We start from the raw sequence: 20,144 nt of genomic DNA, 5'->3' as shown, positions 1-20,144 counted from the left end.
CGGCTGCTTGCACGTATCGCCGGAATCTAGAACCTGTCATATCACCACTTTCAGCCATGGAAGGACCTTTTTTTACTATTTTCACTTTATATGAATCGTAAGACCTTTCACTATACTCTCAGCTTCTAGGAAAATACATTCACAGTGAACTTAATCCCTTCCGAACGTTTTCTTATTTTACATGAACTACGATTGGCAGAGCGGGTAATTTGATGATGGGAAAATGGAAATGGGAAGAAAAGGGTAGTGACTTTGGTAAGTGTATGTAAGCTGTGTTTGCGCACAACAAAGCAGTCTTGGTACACTGGCCTGAACACAGCCGAACCAAGGGTACTCAATCAAGTTAAACATTCATCATCTTTACCGCATAGAGCTAACAGCTGGATCATTCAGGTAGCAACGCGTTTCATAAAACGAGTGGTACAGCTGTCAAAGAGCTATAAGGTCATACGAGTGGTTTTATTAGTGGTATATATACTACTTCCGGGACAGCAACGTGTCCAGGACTGCCTACTCGACATGTGAGCTCTTAGTACTTTCGAAGCTTCAACCAATTAGCAGCTTTACCGTTTAATTTATTCAATGAAACGCCAGTGTAGCGGCCGCATATCAGCAACACACAAACAATTGCTGCCCCTTGTCTTTTTACTTTTGTTGTTTCGATCTTTAAGCGGCTTGATCATCCCGCATGGTGGCGAGAGGTGCAGGTTTCAGGCATGTAATATTTCTTAAACTTGACGGGATCGAGTATCTTTTAACTGCTGGTAATAAATATGCTGGTTACATTAAAACACGCTTACTGTACCCAGGGCGCGCCGATCAACCGTGTGGCTTCAGTGCCTTCCTTTTGCCTTAAGAAAACTGCAACGAAAACACGGGAGCCAGGCCGGCCTCCAGTCTTCTCTCACCCCTCCTTCCTCACGAAATTTCTATGAAGGTGTGTGTTTTACCGAGGAGATATTATAAAAAATGGGTATTTTTTTAGGCGTTCAACAGGTGGCCCCTGCCCCCGAAAAACACCCCTAGCAACAGGCTTGATGTGAGCGTGATACATTTTTATTCCTAATCCTGTTTAAGGTAATACGAACACCAACAAAGTGCGATTAACCGGGAGATTAGGCGAGGCTGTTAACACGCTTGAGGTTACATTTCCTCGCTGCTCGAGTTTGAGTAGAATCACACGCGTCCGCGTACTAGCTGCACGCAACTAACTGGCAGGGCAAACACGCAGCACATCACAATAGAGCTAAGGGGCAGGGCGAAAGCAAACAAGGGGCCTGACCACGCCTGGAGCTCGGAAGAAGAACGGGTGGGGATAGCGCTTGATGCGTGACCAGTCGGATCGCTTTGCTCATTTACCTACAGCAACGCGCTGGTGAGACCGCGCTGTCTTCACCGCAAGGCACGAGACTCTGCCCGGCGTGCGTTGTGTGGCGGCGGAAGCAGAGCCTCCTTTTTGAAGGTCCATTTTTCGGCGCTCGTCAACGAAGTAACGGTGCTGTAACGCGGAGATGGTGACAGGATTGTGCCTGATTCTGGCGCTCAGAACATTGTTGCACCTGCAAGAGACGAAACGCTCACCGCCAGGCCTGTCTCGTCCTCGTGAGTGCGCGCGAATATCCGGTTTCACGCTCGCGAAACGTGCCATCGTGGCTGGTAATACATCACCGGTACAATGGGCCCAGCTGTCAGCGACGCCTGATGCACCTGCGTTTTTATTTTTACTTCCTTCGTACGCCATGTTTCTTTTTATCTACCTGCCCACCGAAATAGAGATAAGCTGGGTGAATCTATATTGTGGTCGAAGACGGCGTTTGATGCAAAGAGCATCGCCACAATCTGTGGGAGGTTGGGTGGAGCAGGCTGCCGTGGTTCCGGATTCAAAAGAGGAAGACGTAATTATGCCGTTAAAGATCAGTCACCCGGAAGAAGGTTGAGGCAGGCACCCGTAGGAACAGCAGTCGTGTTTTCACGGTAGTGTAAACTGGGTGTAGTCTTTGCGTCTCTTGGAGCTTTTTGTTCTGAAGATTAGAACAAATAATTATTGGCGTGTGTTGATAAAGGCGTCCGCGCAAGAGTACCAGTTCGCAGATGATTATATTGTTTAGTTTACCTCTATATACCACTGTGTAACATCTTCAGTTCACACGTCCGCTGTACCACGGGTATCACTGGATACTCCGTTAGGTATATATCAGCATTTAGTGTGCGTAAGTGAATACCACTCATTACAAAAGCCAGCTCGTTTGGGGTCCGAGCTCCTTGAGCGGTGACAGATTGGGCTGATCAGCTCGAAGGTCGAGGATCAACTCAATCTACCACTGTTCTTGCAGCGACTCAGGGAGATTTGCTCACATTTTGGGGCATTTACGTTTGTAGGAAACTTTTTTTAGGGGATCTGTCCCTTCTATAGCTCGTACGTGACTGAATAGTTCGATGACTCATTCAGCAGGTGCGGACGGACGTATGGACAGACGGAGAGACAGACTTACAGACGGACAGACCGACGGATGGGTGGACAATTCACGGTTTCCCGATGAAACCCTCTGAAGCTTCTTCCCACTCATAATCCGTGGATATGCTATGTTTTTTTTTGCGTAGTTTGCATTTGTTTTTTGGCTACAAGCGTAGATATACCACAAGTGGAGGTTATCAGGGTTTGAATAGGAGTTTGTTTACAACGGTCGGTAATCGACTGCTTGTTTTCAGCCTATAGAGTAAGGTTGCCTGCGGGGAAGGCGCGTCTTGCTCTCTGCAGTGTCGTGTTTGTATTGCGCCCAGATATTACGTCTATTTTTCAGTGGTGGATTTTCTTTGCGAGGGATCACAAGCATTGTTTTTTTTTCCTCGCATTTCATTTCACGGCACATCTTTTGTACCGAACCGGTAACTTTGAGCACCGGTGTCCAAGACCCTCTCACCAGCGGATCCAGTCGAGACAAATCATGACGCCCCGTTAACGTACCCGAGCTCATAAGCTCTTTCATTCTTCACGACGTCTAAATGCGAACCCAGGACAGAGTAACGTCAAACGAACTCAACAAAAGAGTAGGTGGACCCGCAAAACGGCCCTGCCCACTTTTTTTTTTTTTTTGAGAACTGTTCCGCACGAGCGCGGCCGGATGAAAGGAAGTCAAACATTGACGGCCGGCTCGGGTTTGTTAGCCTAAGGATGCTTCTTCAGGCCACACCAGGCATGCGTAAAGCTTAAGCCAGGAATGAAAGCGTCCGCCACATAGAGCTGCCCAGTAGGCGTGCAGAGCCGTCGAACTCCTCCGCGTTCACGTCGTTATATCGTCTAAGTTCGTGACGTGAGAGGAAAGATGCGTTGCCCGAGATTAAGCTTGAGAAACATGTCTGTTAGTTTATTCTGGCTATGAAGCGATAACCGCTTGTCTGCGTTCAGTCTCTTAGAACGGAACTCATTGGATGGCGTTAGCTCCACTCACGGGTACGTGACGTGAGATAACCACTCGTGCATGTAGACAGGTGCGATGAAGGTTGTGAGTGCTTCGTTATTATAACGTGGCTCGAATTTGGAAACCTGTTGTATGTGCAAAGGTTGTGCTTAGCACCAGTGCACAGATAAGCCCCGGGGAGAAAGGCTCATCGAAAATCAAAGCGCCAACTGGGTTGTATCTTGCTGGCGATATATTATAGGAACGAAGCTTTTCATAGCGAGGCCTGTTCGGTTGTCCATCGTTCGTAGATCCGTTTTACCACTCAGTGTTTCCTTAGCGTACAATAGTAGGCATTGTCTTATAGAGATACACGCAAACTGCAGTTGGGTGACAATATACTAGATGGCGCTGTACGCATTCTGTGTCGTCATCTTCATTACTCGTCTCGTTTGCGAGAGGGCGCTGGCCTATAGACATGCGTAGAAGATGGCGGTTGGGTGAAGGTAGGCTAGATGGCGTTGGCGGTGCAGCTGCTCTCCGATTGGCTGCTGCGCGGGCTGCGCGAGATCGCATCAGACTGCGAGCTCTCATTTCCCGATTGTCACGGCTTCATTTTGGTATGATTTTACGAGTTGACTCTACAACTGTGTAAGTTGCGAAACTTTCGCTCCGGCACAGCGTAGTCCGTATACGGAAGGGGCGTCTGGACAGATAGCCCCTACATCCAATTTCGTATACTGTAACAGCCCTTATTAGCGGCGGCTGCATCTTGTTTTATTCATTCATTAATTCACTCACTCACTCACTCACTCACCGAATCTCTCACTCCACTCACTAAATTTCCCAAAGTGGCTATAAGAGCTAAATAACACAGCCATGTTGCATTCTTGCTACACAAAATCTAAGAAATAAATTAAAAAAATTCATGGAGCACACTGCTGTCTGTCCATGTATTATGCAACTTGAACGAACCTTGACTCGCCGCGGTGGTCTGGTGGTTATGGCGCAGGTCTGTTAACCCCAAATTCGCGGGATCGAATCCCGTCTGCGGTGGCTGCATCTTCCATGGATGCGAAAGGGCTGCAGGCCCGTGTGCTCAGATGTGGGTGCGCGTTAAAGAACGCCAGGTGGTCGAAATTTTCGGACTCTTTCCCTGCGGCGTCTGTCGCATTCATGTGGTGGTTTCCGGACGCTAAGCCCCACCTACTGTTGAATTAACCTTTCTCGAACAAACAATAAAAGTTTAATTAAAACGAGCACAAAACTCATGACCAGTGCCTTGCAATCCACCTGTTCTTCCTTATCTCTTTCTTTGCTCAAAAGCGTATGATAATTATAACCGGGGTTCAGCGTGCTCTAAACCACGGTAGTGGAGAGCTTCGGAAATTGCGGCCACTTGGCCAGTGTTCATTAGCGTGCGCTGGTATGACACAGTGCATGGCGCCTATGCCCGGTCCCCTTGGTACCTAGGTTGAAGTGCGACCACCACGAACGATCTCGCTGGACGTTAAAGAACCCCACATGGACGAAACTTCCGTAAGTCCTTCAGTACTGCGTTCTTCGTAATTATATCATTCCTTTGACATTTCACCCCCCCCCAATTACTGTTATTAACAACCACGTTCACAACCAGCCTGTTATTGTGGTGTACTAAACCCAACAATTGCCGGATTTCACTGATAAATATTTCGGTCGATAGTTTCATATGCCCCGAATTCCGGGATTGACCTTTGCGAGCATCGAAAGAAGCATTGTTCTCATTATTATTATTATTATTATTATTATTATTATTATTATTATTATTATTATTATTATTATTATTATTATTATTATTATTATTATTATTATTATTAGTATTATTATTAGTAACTGCGTGTCTACTGGAAAAAGACGAAAGATGTATGGAATTGTATTATTTGATTTGTTCAACTACGCTTTTCCTTTGCCGGCCACGCAATTTACAGATGAGAAAAACTGCAGCGTCCGACACTGCCCCCGATCCGAAGCAATCATGAAAAAAAAAAGATATCTATACGTATTTCGCAGTGGCGTAGCGGGGGGGGGGGTGGCACAATAGGCGCGTGCCCCTCCCCCTCTATCCTTCGCCCCCCCCCCCCCCCCCTCCACACACACACTTGAACTTTTTTCCCCAAAGCGTACACAGCCAAAAATGGCCATTACAAAAAGGTGCCCCCCCCCCCCCTCAAATGATGCTGGTACTTTTCTCTATCCCCAGCCCCTCAAAAAAAAAAAAAAAATTCCACGCACGTCTCTGGTACTGCGTTCAAATCGTGAACGGCGCAGGTTTGCCAGTGTCGCCACCACTGAAGCTGCGCCAAAACGTCGACCGACGCCCGCTGAAGCGCCGGTTCCTAGATGGCGGTAGCAGTATCAAGGGGCCCGTAAACCACTTCGAGTTCAAAGACTAGAAGAGTTCCTCTGCGCCTTCGCTGCTCTTTCTACAGACGTTACACGTTCCACGTCACTTTAAATTCATATATTAACTTAAAGGCCGCTCCAGCCCTCCACTACGGCGTCTCTCGTAATCATATCGCGGTTATGGGACGTTAAACCCTTATTATTATTATTATTATTATTATTATTATTATTATTATTATTATTATTATTATTATTATTATTATTATTATTATTATTATTATTATTATGTTATTATTATGTGGGTTCTTCATTGGATTAATGCTGCTACTGAGGCACCACTCGACGCAAGACGCGCCTTCCCAATTCATATAACTCGAGGCCCTTTCGCGTATTGCCGTTTCTAGAATACCAAGAAACTTCATTCTAGCGGGGCGATTGCAAATTAAGAAATATGAAATAAATAAAATTTCCTGCCACTTTCTAGAAAGAGCAAGTCAAACAGCGTCTATATAAAGCTAGGATAAACTTGGAAAAAAAAAGAAAAAAAAAAGAGATATATAGATAGGTTAAGGTGCACGCTTGCCAATATATATATAGATTAAGCTGCGTCCTTGCATGCGAACAGCCGACTGTTCAATATAGTGGTTGATTTGTTGTGGCGTTTAGCATGCCCAATCTACTGAGCGAATTTTTTGGAGGAACGATAACTTCGACTACCCGTGATACTCTATAACGTACACGCCTACACTAACATCCGAGTTCAGTGCAGTAAGGAGTGTTCACTGTGCACATACATGGCACCAAACGGCAAAACATCGCGGGCTTTGTATTTGCTTAAGCGCTTTTTCAGTGCCATGCATGCACGCTCGCTGGTCACTTTCAGCGTGTCACTTTCATTTGTGTTATCTTTGTGTGACTTAAGCTACCACTCGCACTTTTGATGCGTACCCCATCTGCCCTCTCGTGTGCACCATAGGAATGACCGACGACGCTCTCTGCGATGCCTGTCATTGCGAAGAGACGCTACACCACATCCTGTGCGACTGTCCGTTGTATGACATCCAGAGACAGTCACTGGCGTCCGTTCTTGCGCGCATCGACAATAGCCAAATGTCTGTGGACACTATTCTTTCAAGTGCCTAAGAGAAGACATTGCAACAGAAGGCGGCAAAAGCTCTGTTGAAATTCTTACGCGACACGGACTTGAACAAGCGGCTGTAACAGCAATGTCACACACCGCGAAAAAAAAAGACTGGACTTTGAGTGTGCGTGCGTGTGCTGCCGAATGTGCTGTCTTTATCTCTCTTCCCTCTCTGCTCTTTATCTTTCATTTCCCCATCCCCCTCCCATGCGCAGGGTAGCAAATCGGCTGCTTATAGGCTGGTTAACCTCCCTGTCATTCTTTTCCTCCTATTTTTCTTCCTTCCTTCGCATCATGCACTCATTCCCCCGTTGAAATCTCCTACGTGGTAAGGTTTCAAGAAAATAAATACCAAAGGAACGATTGAGAAGACAGTTTTTAAGAAATTCCACGGAAAGAAAAAGAAAAACGAAAATCGGATGCGGGGGTAGGGATGCAAGTATGGTCCTGCGAAAAAGCAGCCGAGTACCTTAGCCACTAGACCACTACGGCGGTACATAATGCCGAAAGTCACTGCTGTGGTTACTGCTTTAATGTGGTGTTATAAGCCTGTTGGTATTTCCTTGATCTCTGCTTTTAAATGTTTTACAGAACGTCGCTTTCCCGACTTCGAAAAACACATGTATTTTTTTCGCGCAAACCTGGTTGTTTATGTTGCCATATTGTTATCTACGTTATGACAACTCATTTTCTAATTGTTCTTTACTTTTGCACACATCAAGCTTTTCTACAGGTTTTGTGCAAATTTTCTCACAAATGCGACTTTAGTTATCTTTATTGGCCTGTGATTGTCGTTCAATGAATATTTAGCTCACTTTCGTTCGCTATCTTCATTTTTTTTTGCGCCCCTTATTGATTTATGGGCTGCAGTATGCACCGAATCAAAAATTATAAATAAATCGTGAGTAAGTCCCCCACAATGCAAGAGACGGTACCTTCGAGCATCTGTTACTTAGATATGTATAAATATTGGGAAGATTTATAGTTGACTGCCATTTTATTTTGTAGAGGCCAGACTTAACGCGACTTCAACAATATGGGGGAGCATTGTGGAAAAGGTCGAGTTTCTTACACGCCTTTTCTTTGGTATTTTTTTTTATTTTTGCCCTTTTTTGGGGGGTGGATGCAAAGACATTTGAGGGGGGGGGGAAGCAAAAAATACTCGAGTTAGAAGGTGCTCCTAGTTAGAATCTCTCCATGCCAGATAGTTTGCAAGAAAACTTAAGCAGGCAAGCAAGAGAGTACCGAGGACGTTCCATTGAGTGCTGAATCGTTTCAAAGGAGCGGTTCGAATTCTGAACGGCTGAGGGCTTTAGCTTTATGAACCACACGTGAGAAACTCGTCAGCACTCGCGTCATTCTAGTTTCCTTATTTTTTCATATTTTGTTCCGCATTGTCATTTTAGACGCTTGGAGGTGAGAAAGACGCTCTTGTGGAAACTTACGAAGAGCCGACCGAGGAGCACGAGACCGACTATACGAATATTAGAGAGATCTTAAAAAAAAGAAAACTCACCACCATACACGAGACAACACTGGACACAGTTTTGAAGTGTTTATTTAGGAAACATTCACCACCATACACAGCCCTTACCGGGAGAAAGGAACGTAAAAAAAAAAAAACAGCTAAAAACACATCTGCCGACTCCTTTGAGAGCTTTTCGCCGAAGCGGCAGCTTTTCTCTACGCTAGCAGTGCCGCTTCCTCCAACAGCAACATTATTTTTTGTTCCTGTTGGCTCTAACAGAGAAATGAAAAGAAAAAAAAAAAAGAAAAAGGTTTATATTGCTCTTTTTACTAACGCTAGCGACGGGTTCTTGGGAATATAACAGCGTGGACGGAGTCGTTTGCGAGTTTGTTTGTATTCCTGCTACGAGACGAAGTTCGAATACACCATCTCTTCGGATGCATAAAGAGAAGACGGGTATGTTTTGGAAAAACACACCCCCCGGAAGTCTATTTCTTCGCTGGACATTCGTTGAAACTCGGGTCGCGCGAAGCCACATACGGAGCCAATACGGTCCGAAAGCCACCCAACTTCCACCCGGGGGGCTCCTCTATAACTTCGCCCGTTTCACGTCACGTCGCGATGGGTTGTCTTCTACTGTTGCGCCCATGACAACGTTGAAAATGCAAGTCGCAGGGCCAGCCCTGAGGTCTTTGGGCGGATATTTCACACGTCAAGGGGCCCAACAGCAACAACGAGGAACGTCGTATTTGGGCCGGTACGTTTTACTGCCACCTTCCTTTCAAATAGACGTCACAAGGCTTTTTCGTCATCTCGCTTTCCAGTTCAGCCCACGTTTTATTTTTTTTTAGTACAAGGGGGCAACAAACGTCGTGGGCACAGCAGATAGCCCTGCGGTGTTTCGCTGGAACAGTTTTTTTATTATTATCACAAAGCCCCGTGGTGATGTGCTCAAGAGCGGTGCACAAGAATCCAACTGACAATACTACTGAAGTGAGAGAGAAAGAGAGAAAAAGAAAACGAGAAGCTCAATAAAGAAGGCGCGTTTACAAAACAACGTGAAATGCGTGATACACTAAGAATTCACGAGGGCAGACCGCATGGTGTTGTACGAGGAGAGATGGCATGCTGTTGCAGAAACGCAGTGACAGTGGTAGACGGGGAAAGAAACCGCGAAATATTGGCATCCGCTGTCACCGACATTGGCTCTATTAAGACTGACCTCCGCTTCTGTCGTGAAAACAGTTTGTTTCGTTTGTCAGTTCGTGCTAGCAAGCTGTGAAGATTGCCCACAAGGTGAAAACGGTGTTGCGGTGGGTTCAATAACCTTTTGAGCAGCGTTCAGTGTGCGAGTGGCATGATACCGTAACTACCACGCATTAACCATTGAGATGTAGCGATTCTCTAGGTCAACACAAAAAGACGGAAGAACACGGAACGGTCACTATCTGCGGACCTTTCTTAAGTAGGAGAGCTGTTTTCAATCCTTAATGAATCGAAACTACGTGGTGATGATCTTTATGGTGACAGTGTGCGATGATATACCTGAACGGCGAATGGTCATATCACCTTAAAAAAGACATTATGCTAGTGGTTGTAAGCATCAAGGGTAACCATTGAAGCAAGCGTACAGTGCAAAGTAATGCAAAGAGGAGTTTTCTAAAATAGATGTCTTGCAGCTTTTGATGACTCGCTTACTTTACTCCTAGTGTGGAACATTTCTGCGCCTAACTGTGCTATAAAAAAATTTAATTCTACGAATACGTGAGCCAGCGGAACATCAACATACGCTGGCGCTGTTGTTGAAGTATGGTGAAGTAGGCGGACATTTTTTGTAGGCGTTAGAACGGCGCATTCAGAAGTGTTCTTGCGCCACTTGTCGACCATCAGTCAAGCTAATAACTCATCAAATTAACAACCGTGACATCCCCGTCGCTTTTCGCGTGGTTATCGTCAAAACAGACTCAAAGGCGTGCGTTTCAGTGCATACTTGGGCCACCTTTATAAAAGTGCAGCTGCGAAAACCGAAACTATGACCTGATTGGCACTTTTCTAATCAAATTGTCTCAAACTAGAAGCCTCGTTTGATAGCGCACATACTCACGCCATTCAAAAGTTCTGAGTCCGTACAAACGAGGAAACACGGTACAAACACGAATGGCCGGAATCAACGGTGCTGTCTGAATCACATTTGCCTAGAGAGGCTGGTCAGCCGTTTTAGCTGCCAATCCTCTGGAAAATGCGCCAGTACCAACGCCAGAGTGACACAAAAGATTTCCACGCCGAATGCTAGGTTTCTGCGCTATAATTCAAGCATGAGCTGAGGCCTGCACCTAACGAGAAGTAGCATGTGCGGGCGGTGCTAGACTTCAGAACCAAAAGCGCTCGACCACTGTAGACAAGTATGATTTAGATTGTACCTAAATAAAACAGTGTAATCTTGACTTTGCACCCGTTGAGTCGTTGAAGTTGGCGAATACGCGCAAGTCAGGAGTGAAGGAAAGGAGGCATGACCGTTAGGCTGATAGTAGAAGACCAGGGACGCGTTCCTCCGGAACGGCTTATAGTCGCTCAGCCTGCGAGTTGAAATACCTCTCTGCAATTAAAGCCCCAAAACGGTGGCCGTATCTTACGCTTGGAAAAATATCGCTCCCCTGCTTCTGAAAGTAACAACCGATGGTAATGAAACGAAACTTCTATTGGTGGAATCACCGATATTCTTTCGTAACTTTGGACGCGGGTTCACACACCAGCGCTAACCTTATATAGCTCAGCTGCATAGAATCGCGCCTTAAGTAGCTTGTTTGCGATACCTTCTCCTGTTTTTGTTTTTTTCCGAAGCACGAGCCACTGTCACTGAAACACGCCACGTTCTTTCGAAAACAGCGTCAGTAATTTCGCACGAGTGAATACAGCCTAAAGGAAAGTATACTGAAGACCTTATCACTAGTGTTGTGAATTACAACTGCACCTGCGTGAGCAGCGTCCACCGCCCTAAATCCGCGCTGTTAGCTAGCTAGGTACTTGCACAAGTAAACACACAACTAAAAATTCTGTGCTCCTCGTGACTGCGCTATTAGCAGATTGAGGGTTCGTACCGATACATTCCAGCCGAAGCACACTACAAAACTTGGCGCCTTGTTTATCGACCTTCGTTTTCCGGAAGTGATACCGCTTGTACTGTGTAGACCTTTTTCATGGGAGAGAAGAAACACCTCCTTTCTGAACTGATGCACTGGAGTACAAAAACTGGTGTCACTGCCTCGGCAGCGCGTTTTCGGTGGGCCGCGCCTATTTACCACAGCCCACAGATAATTGTGGCACCACCTAGGAAGCCTTCTGCGAAAAGGTGTGCACAAGAAAATGGGGAGATGCTTGTGTTTCTATAATTTGTCGGTGCCATGACTGGTATGCGCAACAACTTGGCCGAAATGCCAGGCCAGAACGCCGCGATAGCCTTCAGTCCGCTGCACACGCTAGACGAGACGAAGTCAGGTTCCCCAAGGTAGTAGTGTTGTCTGTGTGTTTTCTACTCATTCTACAGCTAAGCTAGAACAACGTGGTTCGCCTGTTGCCTCTTGATTTTCGGGCAAACATCCACCAACGTGGTTTCATGATTGCCACTCTGATGTTATTGTTTCGTGCCCTTAGAGACGCGCAGTTAAATTACGTAGGCGTACATGCAAATATCACCCCGTCAGGCCTTACGTAAGAACATTCTATTGTCACGCGGGCTAGTTTTGTTATGTTTTCCTTTGTAAGTCATTATTAATGTGAATAGTCAATTAACAAATGTTCGTTAATCTACAAATCTCCATACAAGCTCCCCATGCAAAGTTTAATACAGCTGGTATTTAATGCGAGTTAGTTCTTACTTAGCAAAAAGGAGACCCTGGCAAGATCTTAGCACGATAGCAATAATGTCAGAAGAAAGAAAGCGCCTGACCTCGTATCATCTAACTCGTAACTTTGACTGGACCCCTGGACAATAATGTTTGGCCTCGGTCAGCGCCGATGTACTCACATTGTCAGGAAGGCTTCGTAGAGTTATAGCTCCATGCTATGATCACTTAGATGCACTGACCTACCAGCTCCTTTAGCCAAACATGGCTTAGTCAACACACATTTTTCACCGATTCAAAACAAAGCCGTAGAAGACTGGAGCGAGACGCTGGAGCATGGAGATCGCAATAGCAGTTTCTCACAAGAACCTGCGACCGGGTTCGCAACGTCATTCGTAGGCGATATTGATGCCCAATGATTACCACCGGGAAAACCACCCTCTTTCTGGCGAAGGGAGGCGTCAACGTGGACATTCGCCATGCAAACAGCAAGGAAGAAGTGACCGCGGAACATCTTGACATTATGTTACAGATTCTTGTCTGACTATTTCGGCACGCGTAGAGGAGTGTTATATTTGAAACTGCCCTATTGCCGACAGCGCACTTTGTTGAACAACGTCAGGTACTGCCAGGGTAGTGACGCATAAACCAGTCGCACGCGCTCGCCAAAGTGACCCAGTCGCTTAAACTTTCGTCGTGCGAAGGCTACGGCTCAGTTATTAAAATAAAAGAAAAGCTTTTGCTAACGAAAAGGCCAAGCAATCAAAAAGTCGAAGACGAGTAAGAAGAAAATGTGGCGTAGCCCAATACTAAGAAAGCCTCACAAAACATGAAGTGTTTGTTCAAGAAAAACGGCAAACGCATCACTTCGCAGGCCTTGTGTTACCAATGTACGGTTGGTGTGTAATAAATTCTGCTTGATAGTGTACTTATGATTTGTTGCTCTTGCTTGTGCTCACGGCTTATTACATACGGTGATTGCATCAACAACAACAACAAAAAAAAAACTGAAATGTATCGCGGAATGTTCCTTTCTTTCTTTTCGTTTCTTTTTTCTAGTAACTGCGTCTCTATATTCCATGCCGTGCTTGTTTTGCCATGAATTACCATCAGCAGAAGCCGCTATTCTACTCGGGGCAGAACGACACAGAAACCTGGACCCAGGACACAGCTGGACACAGCCCTGCTGGACGCTAGCGTTGTGGTCTGTGCGTTCAGTGTCGCATTCTCTACGCTGTTTTGTCACAACGTTCACGAACCAACTAGCCAAACCAAGAACCCTTGCATGTCATCTAATGCTCAGTGCAATTGTCTGTACATCTGTCCAACGTGAGAGCTGACAAATGGGAACCACCATCTGCCTGTAGAGCGTGCTCTCACTGTACGATCTCCAAGTGCAGCGGCGAAGCTTACGTTGCAATACGTTAAGAAAAACTTTGTGAACCCTGATGATGGATGGTAGCGCAGACAACGAACACGGACAAGAGAAGGCACATAGACACAACACAGCGCTACTCTATGTGCCTTCTCTTGTCCGTGTTCGTTGTCTGCGCTACCATCCATCATCATGCAACCATACCAACAAGCCCAAATCGCCACCCTCTTTGTGAACCCGTTCGCTTGAGCCCGTGAGAATCAGTGGAAGCGCATGAAACGGTCTTTGACGAAGAAGACAACCAGCCAGCAGCATCCCGGTGACACAAGTACCGCAAGGACGCGTATTCGGTGTCGACTTGCGGGGAGCGCCTCAGTAGGGCGCCGAGCACGCGAAATCCGTGGATCCCTCGACGCTGTTGTCGTAGCACATGGGTTCGTCCGAGGATTGTCCCTTGCGCCTGCGCAGTGCGAACACGAGGCAGGTGCCGAACCCGAACACCTCCAGGAAGAGCGCCAGGCCACCGATGACGGCCGACGCGGTCGGCTCGAAGCACATGACGCCCAGCTGCTCGGCGATCAGGTCCTCCATGCTGGCAGGCCGACCTGCAGAGTTCAGGGTAAATAGTAAGGAGAGGTTGTAGTCGTGCTCGTATGGTATCCTGTTCCTTTTGAGCAATATATGCGGTTGAGGACTGACGTTCATATTGCCCCTTGATGATTCCGTGTGGGCTTGTTTATTTGCTTTTTCGCTTAAGCACCATTAATGCATAAACGATCGTTACTCCAAGTAAACAAGCAAGTTGCTTTAAGTGTAAACTTATGCTGCCTATAAACGCAGAGTATATGCCCAGGGGAGTTCGTTTGGGTTGTTAAACAACTCCCCTTCCCCCTCCAATCCCCCTACCCACACGTAAAGTTGTACATTTAGTGTGCTCCCATATACACTAGCGCCAGAGTTCCCTCTAGTTTATCTATATGAAACTCTTATGCCTTCAAGCGCTCCATGAACTGCTTGCCCTAAGCACGGACCTTACAGCCGCCACGTAATAAGTTGCGCAATATCGCACCCTTTGTGGAAAAAGTAAGATTGATATAAGCTCTCTCGTAGGGACCGCAAACGTGCCAAGAACGGAGACCTGGCGGCAAGACACTGGAACAGTGTCGCAACTTGGCTGAACACGAAGCCAAACACGATCTCGAGGGACGACACCAGCGCTGTTCAATGAAACACAGCTGCCACTGTGAGTTACCCAACAGTTCCAACACGACGCAAAATTACACTATAGAAACTTCAGAGAACATTTTTTTTCGTTTTAGTCTTTACAAAGAGCTATATGAAACCCGATGTTGCCACAGCGTGCACCCTCGGGTACTTCGTATTTCAGAGGCACGAGTCTTCGTAGCACACGCGCCAAGAAAAAAATAAAAAAAAATAAACGTAGGACCGTCCTCTTGCGTTAAAGAGGGAGTGAATGAAACGCGTGCGGTTTAGCGACTACCGTAACGACGGGAGAAATGTAACAAAGCAAAGTACGCATCTTCTGTAAACGCAACGGAAATTCCGCGAGCCATTGAAAATGTCTCACCCGGGCCGCCTCCTTCGACGTCTTCAAAATTTTTTAGCTTACTCTTTTTGTCGTTTTAGTCTCTTCTTTCTGACGCACTTCGCATTTGCCCCCCCCCCCCCCCTCTAAGGGCCGCGGGGCTGCGAACGTAGGGGCTCACTTATTCAAGCCACAACATTTCTCTTTCGCCACACGGCAGTGCCTTGTGGAGAGGTTCTAAGAAAAACAATGGAAGATAAAGCAAACGCGGCATGAGAAAGTGTGAGCGTGATGAAGAAGAACGGTCGAGTGGGCCTTCAGACGGCCCGCGCTCTGCCGTCGCAACCTAGTGGAGATTCCCAGCGGAGCCTCTGTGGCACATCTCTCGTCGCACCGCTGGCTCTACTTGAACCGGAGCTTTCGTGGAGTGCTGGACACTATTCCCGAGAGCGTGGAAAAAAAAGAAAGTGCCGAAAAGTGTGGGCATTATTCTATCCTCTGTCATGTGCCCAAGACATGGTCGCAACAGAGGTGAAAAAAAAGAAGAAAAAAAATAAAAACGAGACTCAAACTTTAACGAGACAAAGCTTTCAACGTTGTCGCTTCAAACTCGGTTAATAGCAAGTTGAGGACGTCGATGAGGTCGCGCTTGGCAGAACTACGTGGATGACGTCTTGAGAAGTACAGAATATTTTTTTTCAGGTTCAGCATCTATTGCCTCACGAGTGTCGTTGGCATTATAAGTGTGGCTCTGGAAATGTGGCCCTCCGAGGTGCACCTGTCACATGCGTATTAAGAATCAAGAATCTCCAAAGTTTATTTCCAACAGTCGTTGTTGGAGGCCACCCCAGACAAAAAGAGGCGAAAATGAAGCTTAAATGTACCTGGAGCCCCGTACAAAAGGCAGTGCTGACATACATTTTCGTCCATACGCGCTTTTATGGTAATCAAAGGATATTTCGACTAGCGTAACAAACAAATTAAGAATACAAACACCGGTAAACATAAAACATACACTTTAAAGATGTGGAAAAGAAAAGTAATTTTGCTCAAAAATAATGACGTAGGATAGTGTATTTAAACACGATTGATTTTAACAGTTTTTATTATTACACAAATTATTAGCACAAAATTAAGCGAAGTTATTACGCTATACTGTGTATAAAATGTGTAGTAGTAGAAACTGATAGTTGTGTTTAGTGAAGCTCAGACATGAAAAGAAAATCGGGCAACTTTTTGTTTTACCAATGTAGCTAAATTCAATACCCTGTTTCTGATATTTCTTGAAGAGGTACGTTGAAAGGCAGCGCTTGTTTGTCCTATAGGTAGTGCGCCACTGCAGTACCGATCATTTGTAGTGGTTTTTAATTCTTCAGTATCGCCCATTCGATTTTTGTTTTTAAGTGCAAGAACATCTTAAAATGCTGTTAGTACTTCAATTTGGGAAGAATGAACACAACAGAGGTGGTACTTAACTTATAATTCAATGTGGCGTTTATTACTTTATAGCGGTTATCGAGTGGGATGAGTATAGGAAACATTAGTGACGCCGTCGTCAATCATTTCTTCTCTCATGACGATGCTGTGCAGATTTGCCAGCTTAGTTGTTATACAAATGTGCAAAAGTTTACACGAGAACATTGAACAGTGTCACACACACACACACACAAATATATATATATATATATATATATATATATATATATATATATATATATATATATATATATATATATATATATATATATATATATATAGCACAAACAAAATGTCATGAGAAAAACCTCTTCAAACGACCGGCATTCGAACCAGTGACTCTTCGATCCACACCACGTCGCGCTAGGCAACTCTCAATCACGAGCAAGCAATGCACGCGCTGACGTATCAACGGGAACTATTTTGTTATTATTTTCCCGAACGAAAAAATCACATACACTTCAAGCCACCTAAGACAAGAAATTAGACCTTTTGTTAAGACTAATCTATGGGGTGGATATACCACGCATAGCGGGTAGCGCATTCAGACGTTTCGTTCACTCTGCTTCCCGACTATACTGTTCACTCAAAACGCACTTTTGCGAGAACACGCGAATTAAGAGCGATTGTACGTGCTTTTAAGGCTGAGTTAATATTACCGACCCCGGTTAATATTACCGACAGTTTATATATACTGTCGCAATTATCGTACAACACTAGCTTCACGAGATGCATCAATTGGAGTTGGTAAAAGAAAGAAAATTCTTGCTCCGCTTTTATATCGCTCTTCACTTTCTTTCCCATCTGTATTCCTCATTCTCCTTTTTCTTAGCGCAGGGTAGCGAACCGGATGCTCCAATTTCTGGTAACCTCCCTGCCCTTCCCTCATTTTATTCTTTCTCTCTCTCTCTCTTACTCCTCTAAAAAAAGCGAGAAATAATGAACCTTCAACCGTTTCTGGCCGTACCCGCCGCATTCATACCACGTAACTCGAGGAGACTACAGTACGATCCGCTTCCAACGCCTGGCCCTCCTGGAATCCTTCACCTCCGAAGTGAACATGTAAAAGGGGACGTTATTTTTTTTCTCGCAGAAATACTGAATGGAAGCAAAAATAGAAATCAGTCAAAGAAACGGAGAGAAACAGAGAGTTAGGGAAGAATAATTTCGAGGAATTGCGCGAAGAAAAGAAACAAAGAGATGAACTCTCGAAGAAACCTCGAAACCATCGGAGGCTCTCTGCGTGGAGAATCCTCATACTGAGGCCCATCAATTTTTTACGATTCGGACACCGACGTAAGGTAGAGCAAGCGGGTGTGTGTTTGCTTGCAGAGGTGGGGGGGGGGGGGGGTAAGAGAAAGACAAGGCAGAAATGGCGAAGGGTTGCGCAACGGCATAAGCAAGAAAAAGGGGGCAAACAGTCACCGTAAATAACAAGAGGTGGACGAAACTTTGGACAGGAGGTCGGGCGAGAGAGTGCTCGTTTAAGTCGCGCTGTATCAGAAAAGTTGGGCGGGATTTTATTCGTTCCTCGTGTTTGAACTTGCGCAGACAAAGAAGAGAACGATAGGAAAGATATAACAATGAGAAATAAAGAAAAAATACAATAAGGATTGCACTACACTAGGATCCGGACCCTGGAGATTCATCTGAGAGTATACTACACTCTATCTTTCCCTCCAAATTGCCTTTATTTTAATAAAGAAATAAAGAAAGAAGGAAAAATAAATAAATAAACAAATATATAAATAAATAACATCGTGCTCAGTCTTGAAAGGATGCATCTATCCTCCGTTTCTTTTCCAGACTTCAGCCGGCACTTTCAAGGTGTACGAAGATTGCCAAAAGGTGTGGCCACCGGCCGAGTACTAAAAAGTAACAAACGACAGGAGAAGTAAAAACAAAAACGAGGGCTAAACTATCAAAGCGACCGCTTTAAAACAGAAATGAAGAGCGTGGAAAGACATTCCTGCCTCTAGAGTTACCCCATCTCGAGGCAAAAGGGGGCATTTTAAGTGTATACATCCATACATTCGTTCAGCTTTCTTTTCTTTTTTTTCCAACTTACGGCATACATGGAAGCGGCTTGGCTCTAGAACAAAGAAAAGAAGTCGAAAGGGTCGTCCAGCGTCCGTCGGTCAAAGACAAAGCGAAAGCTTGACCGTTCTCCGAGAAGCCAGAGCGTAACGGATGAAAAACGTTCGGATCGCGTGGGGGGTAGCTTTCTCGGTCGCCAGTTGGGTCCCGTATATGTAGAAGTAGTATATATGGAAAGAATCGATGGTCCTATGAGGTTGCAGAGCTTTCTTCCTCTAAATGGAGTCCTCTTCGCCGCAGCCTCTGAAACAAAGCGTGGCACCGCGATGCGCGGGTTGTCCAAGAAATGAGAAAAGATAAAGAAAAAGACTGAGCGCATTTTCTTCTTGGTCGAGACTCCTTCTTTCAATTCATAGTCGCACGTATGCCGACCTCTTTTCCAAAGCGTAAAAATGTGCGCCCTCACACAATCCGTGACGGTTGTAAAAGAGCCGAGTGGAAGAAATGTCGCTTGTGTGGAGTCCCCAACTGGGAATTATTTCCGAGTAGCGAGAACAGGAGGGAACCTTGGATATGGCTTCTTTCTCGTTGGGTACACTGTCGGGCGACTCACCAGAGCCACCTGTGCCCTACGACCATGCAGGTACTCAAGGGGGCCTTGCGGCACGTTTAGAGTGCTCCGCTGCCACGCCGGAAGCGGTTATTTGCCGAAGGCTGCTGCCGTGTGGGCCTGACACTCGCTGGAAACGTCGAACCTCGTCAAGATTTCGCAGCGAGCGCTCCTGAAATGACGCTCGTTGGCTGGTTGCTCGTTTTATGACTGACTTGTTTTAAAACTCAGTGCTTCAAAAAAAAGAAAAAAAGGAAGAAAGACAACAAAAACGAATAGCTTTGCATTGTTCAATTTATTGGTTGAAGTGCACGGCATGGCTGCACCCTTGTTCAATTTAAAGCGACACGAAAGAGAGAAAAAAATTAATGTTGGTAAATTACTTCTTCACAATTCCGAAGTCGCTATTCTTGTCGCTAGAAGACGCTCAGTACACGATCGTCTAGAGATAACAGCCGGAAATCGATGCGTGGGACGACGCCACCTTCGAATTCCCTGCACCAAACGTCGTGACGTCCCAGATCTTCGCGCAATTTACTAAGCGACGTAGCTCCTAGTCAGCAAAAATGAAGCAGATTGTTCATTGAGGGGAGGGGGGATAGGCTTTTAATACCTAAATATTTTAACGAATTGCGTGGAGTGAATCATCACCAAATACGAAAAATACACTTTAAGATCAATGGTATTACATGCCGCGAGATGGGCGTGAAACTTCAGAATAAAACTCTAGCCTGAATTTTTTACTTGATTAGTAAGCCTCTAATAGTGAAATTAACGTGATTACAATTCTCAGGACACAATTTATTAATTTAAGGATTCATTTTTTTTCTTCAGTGTCCCTCGAAGGCATTCGTATTTTTGTTTTTGCA

General features: G+C 45.5%; 1 protein-coding gene across 1 annotated transcript in view; it reads right to left on the bottom strand.

Moving 5' to 3' along the window:
- Positions 1 to 13,851: 13,851 nt before the first annotated feature.
- LOC119181815 (uncharacterized) overlaps positions 13,852 to 20,144 on the bottom strand; it is a 155,743-nt gene continuing 149,450 nt past the window's right edge. The window contains exon 15 of the mRNA XM_075875202.1: positions 13,852 to 14,211. Within this exon, the coding sequence (XP_075731317.1) occupies positions 13,979 to 14,211 (233 nt within the window). The 3' untranslated portion in view covers positions 13,852 to 13,978. The remainder of the gene's footprint in view (positions 14,212 to 20,144) is intronic.

The sequence above is a fragment of the Rhipicephalus microplus genome, chromosome 10 (genome assembly GCF_043290135.1).
Source record: "Rhipicephalus microplus isolate Deutch F79 chromosome 10, USDA_Rmic, whole genome shotgun sequence".
NCBI classification, from domain to species: domain Eukaryota; kingdom Metazoa; phylum Arthropoda; class Arachnida; order Ixodida; family Ixodidae; genus Rhipicephalus; species Rhipicephalus microplus.
This window is presented reverse-complemented; position numbering and strand designations above follow the sequence as displayed.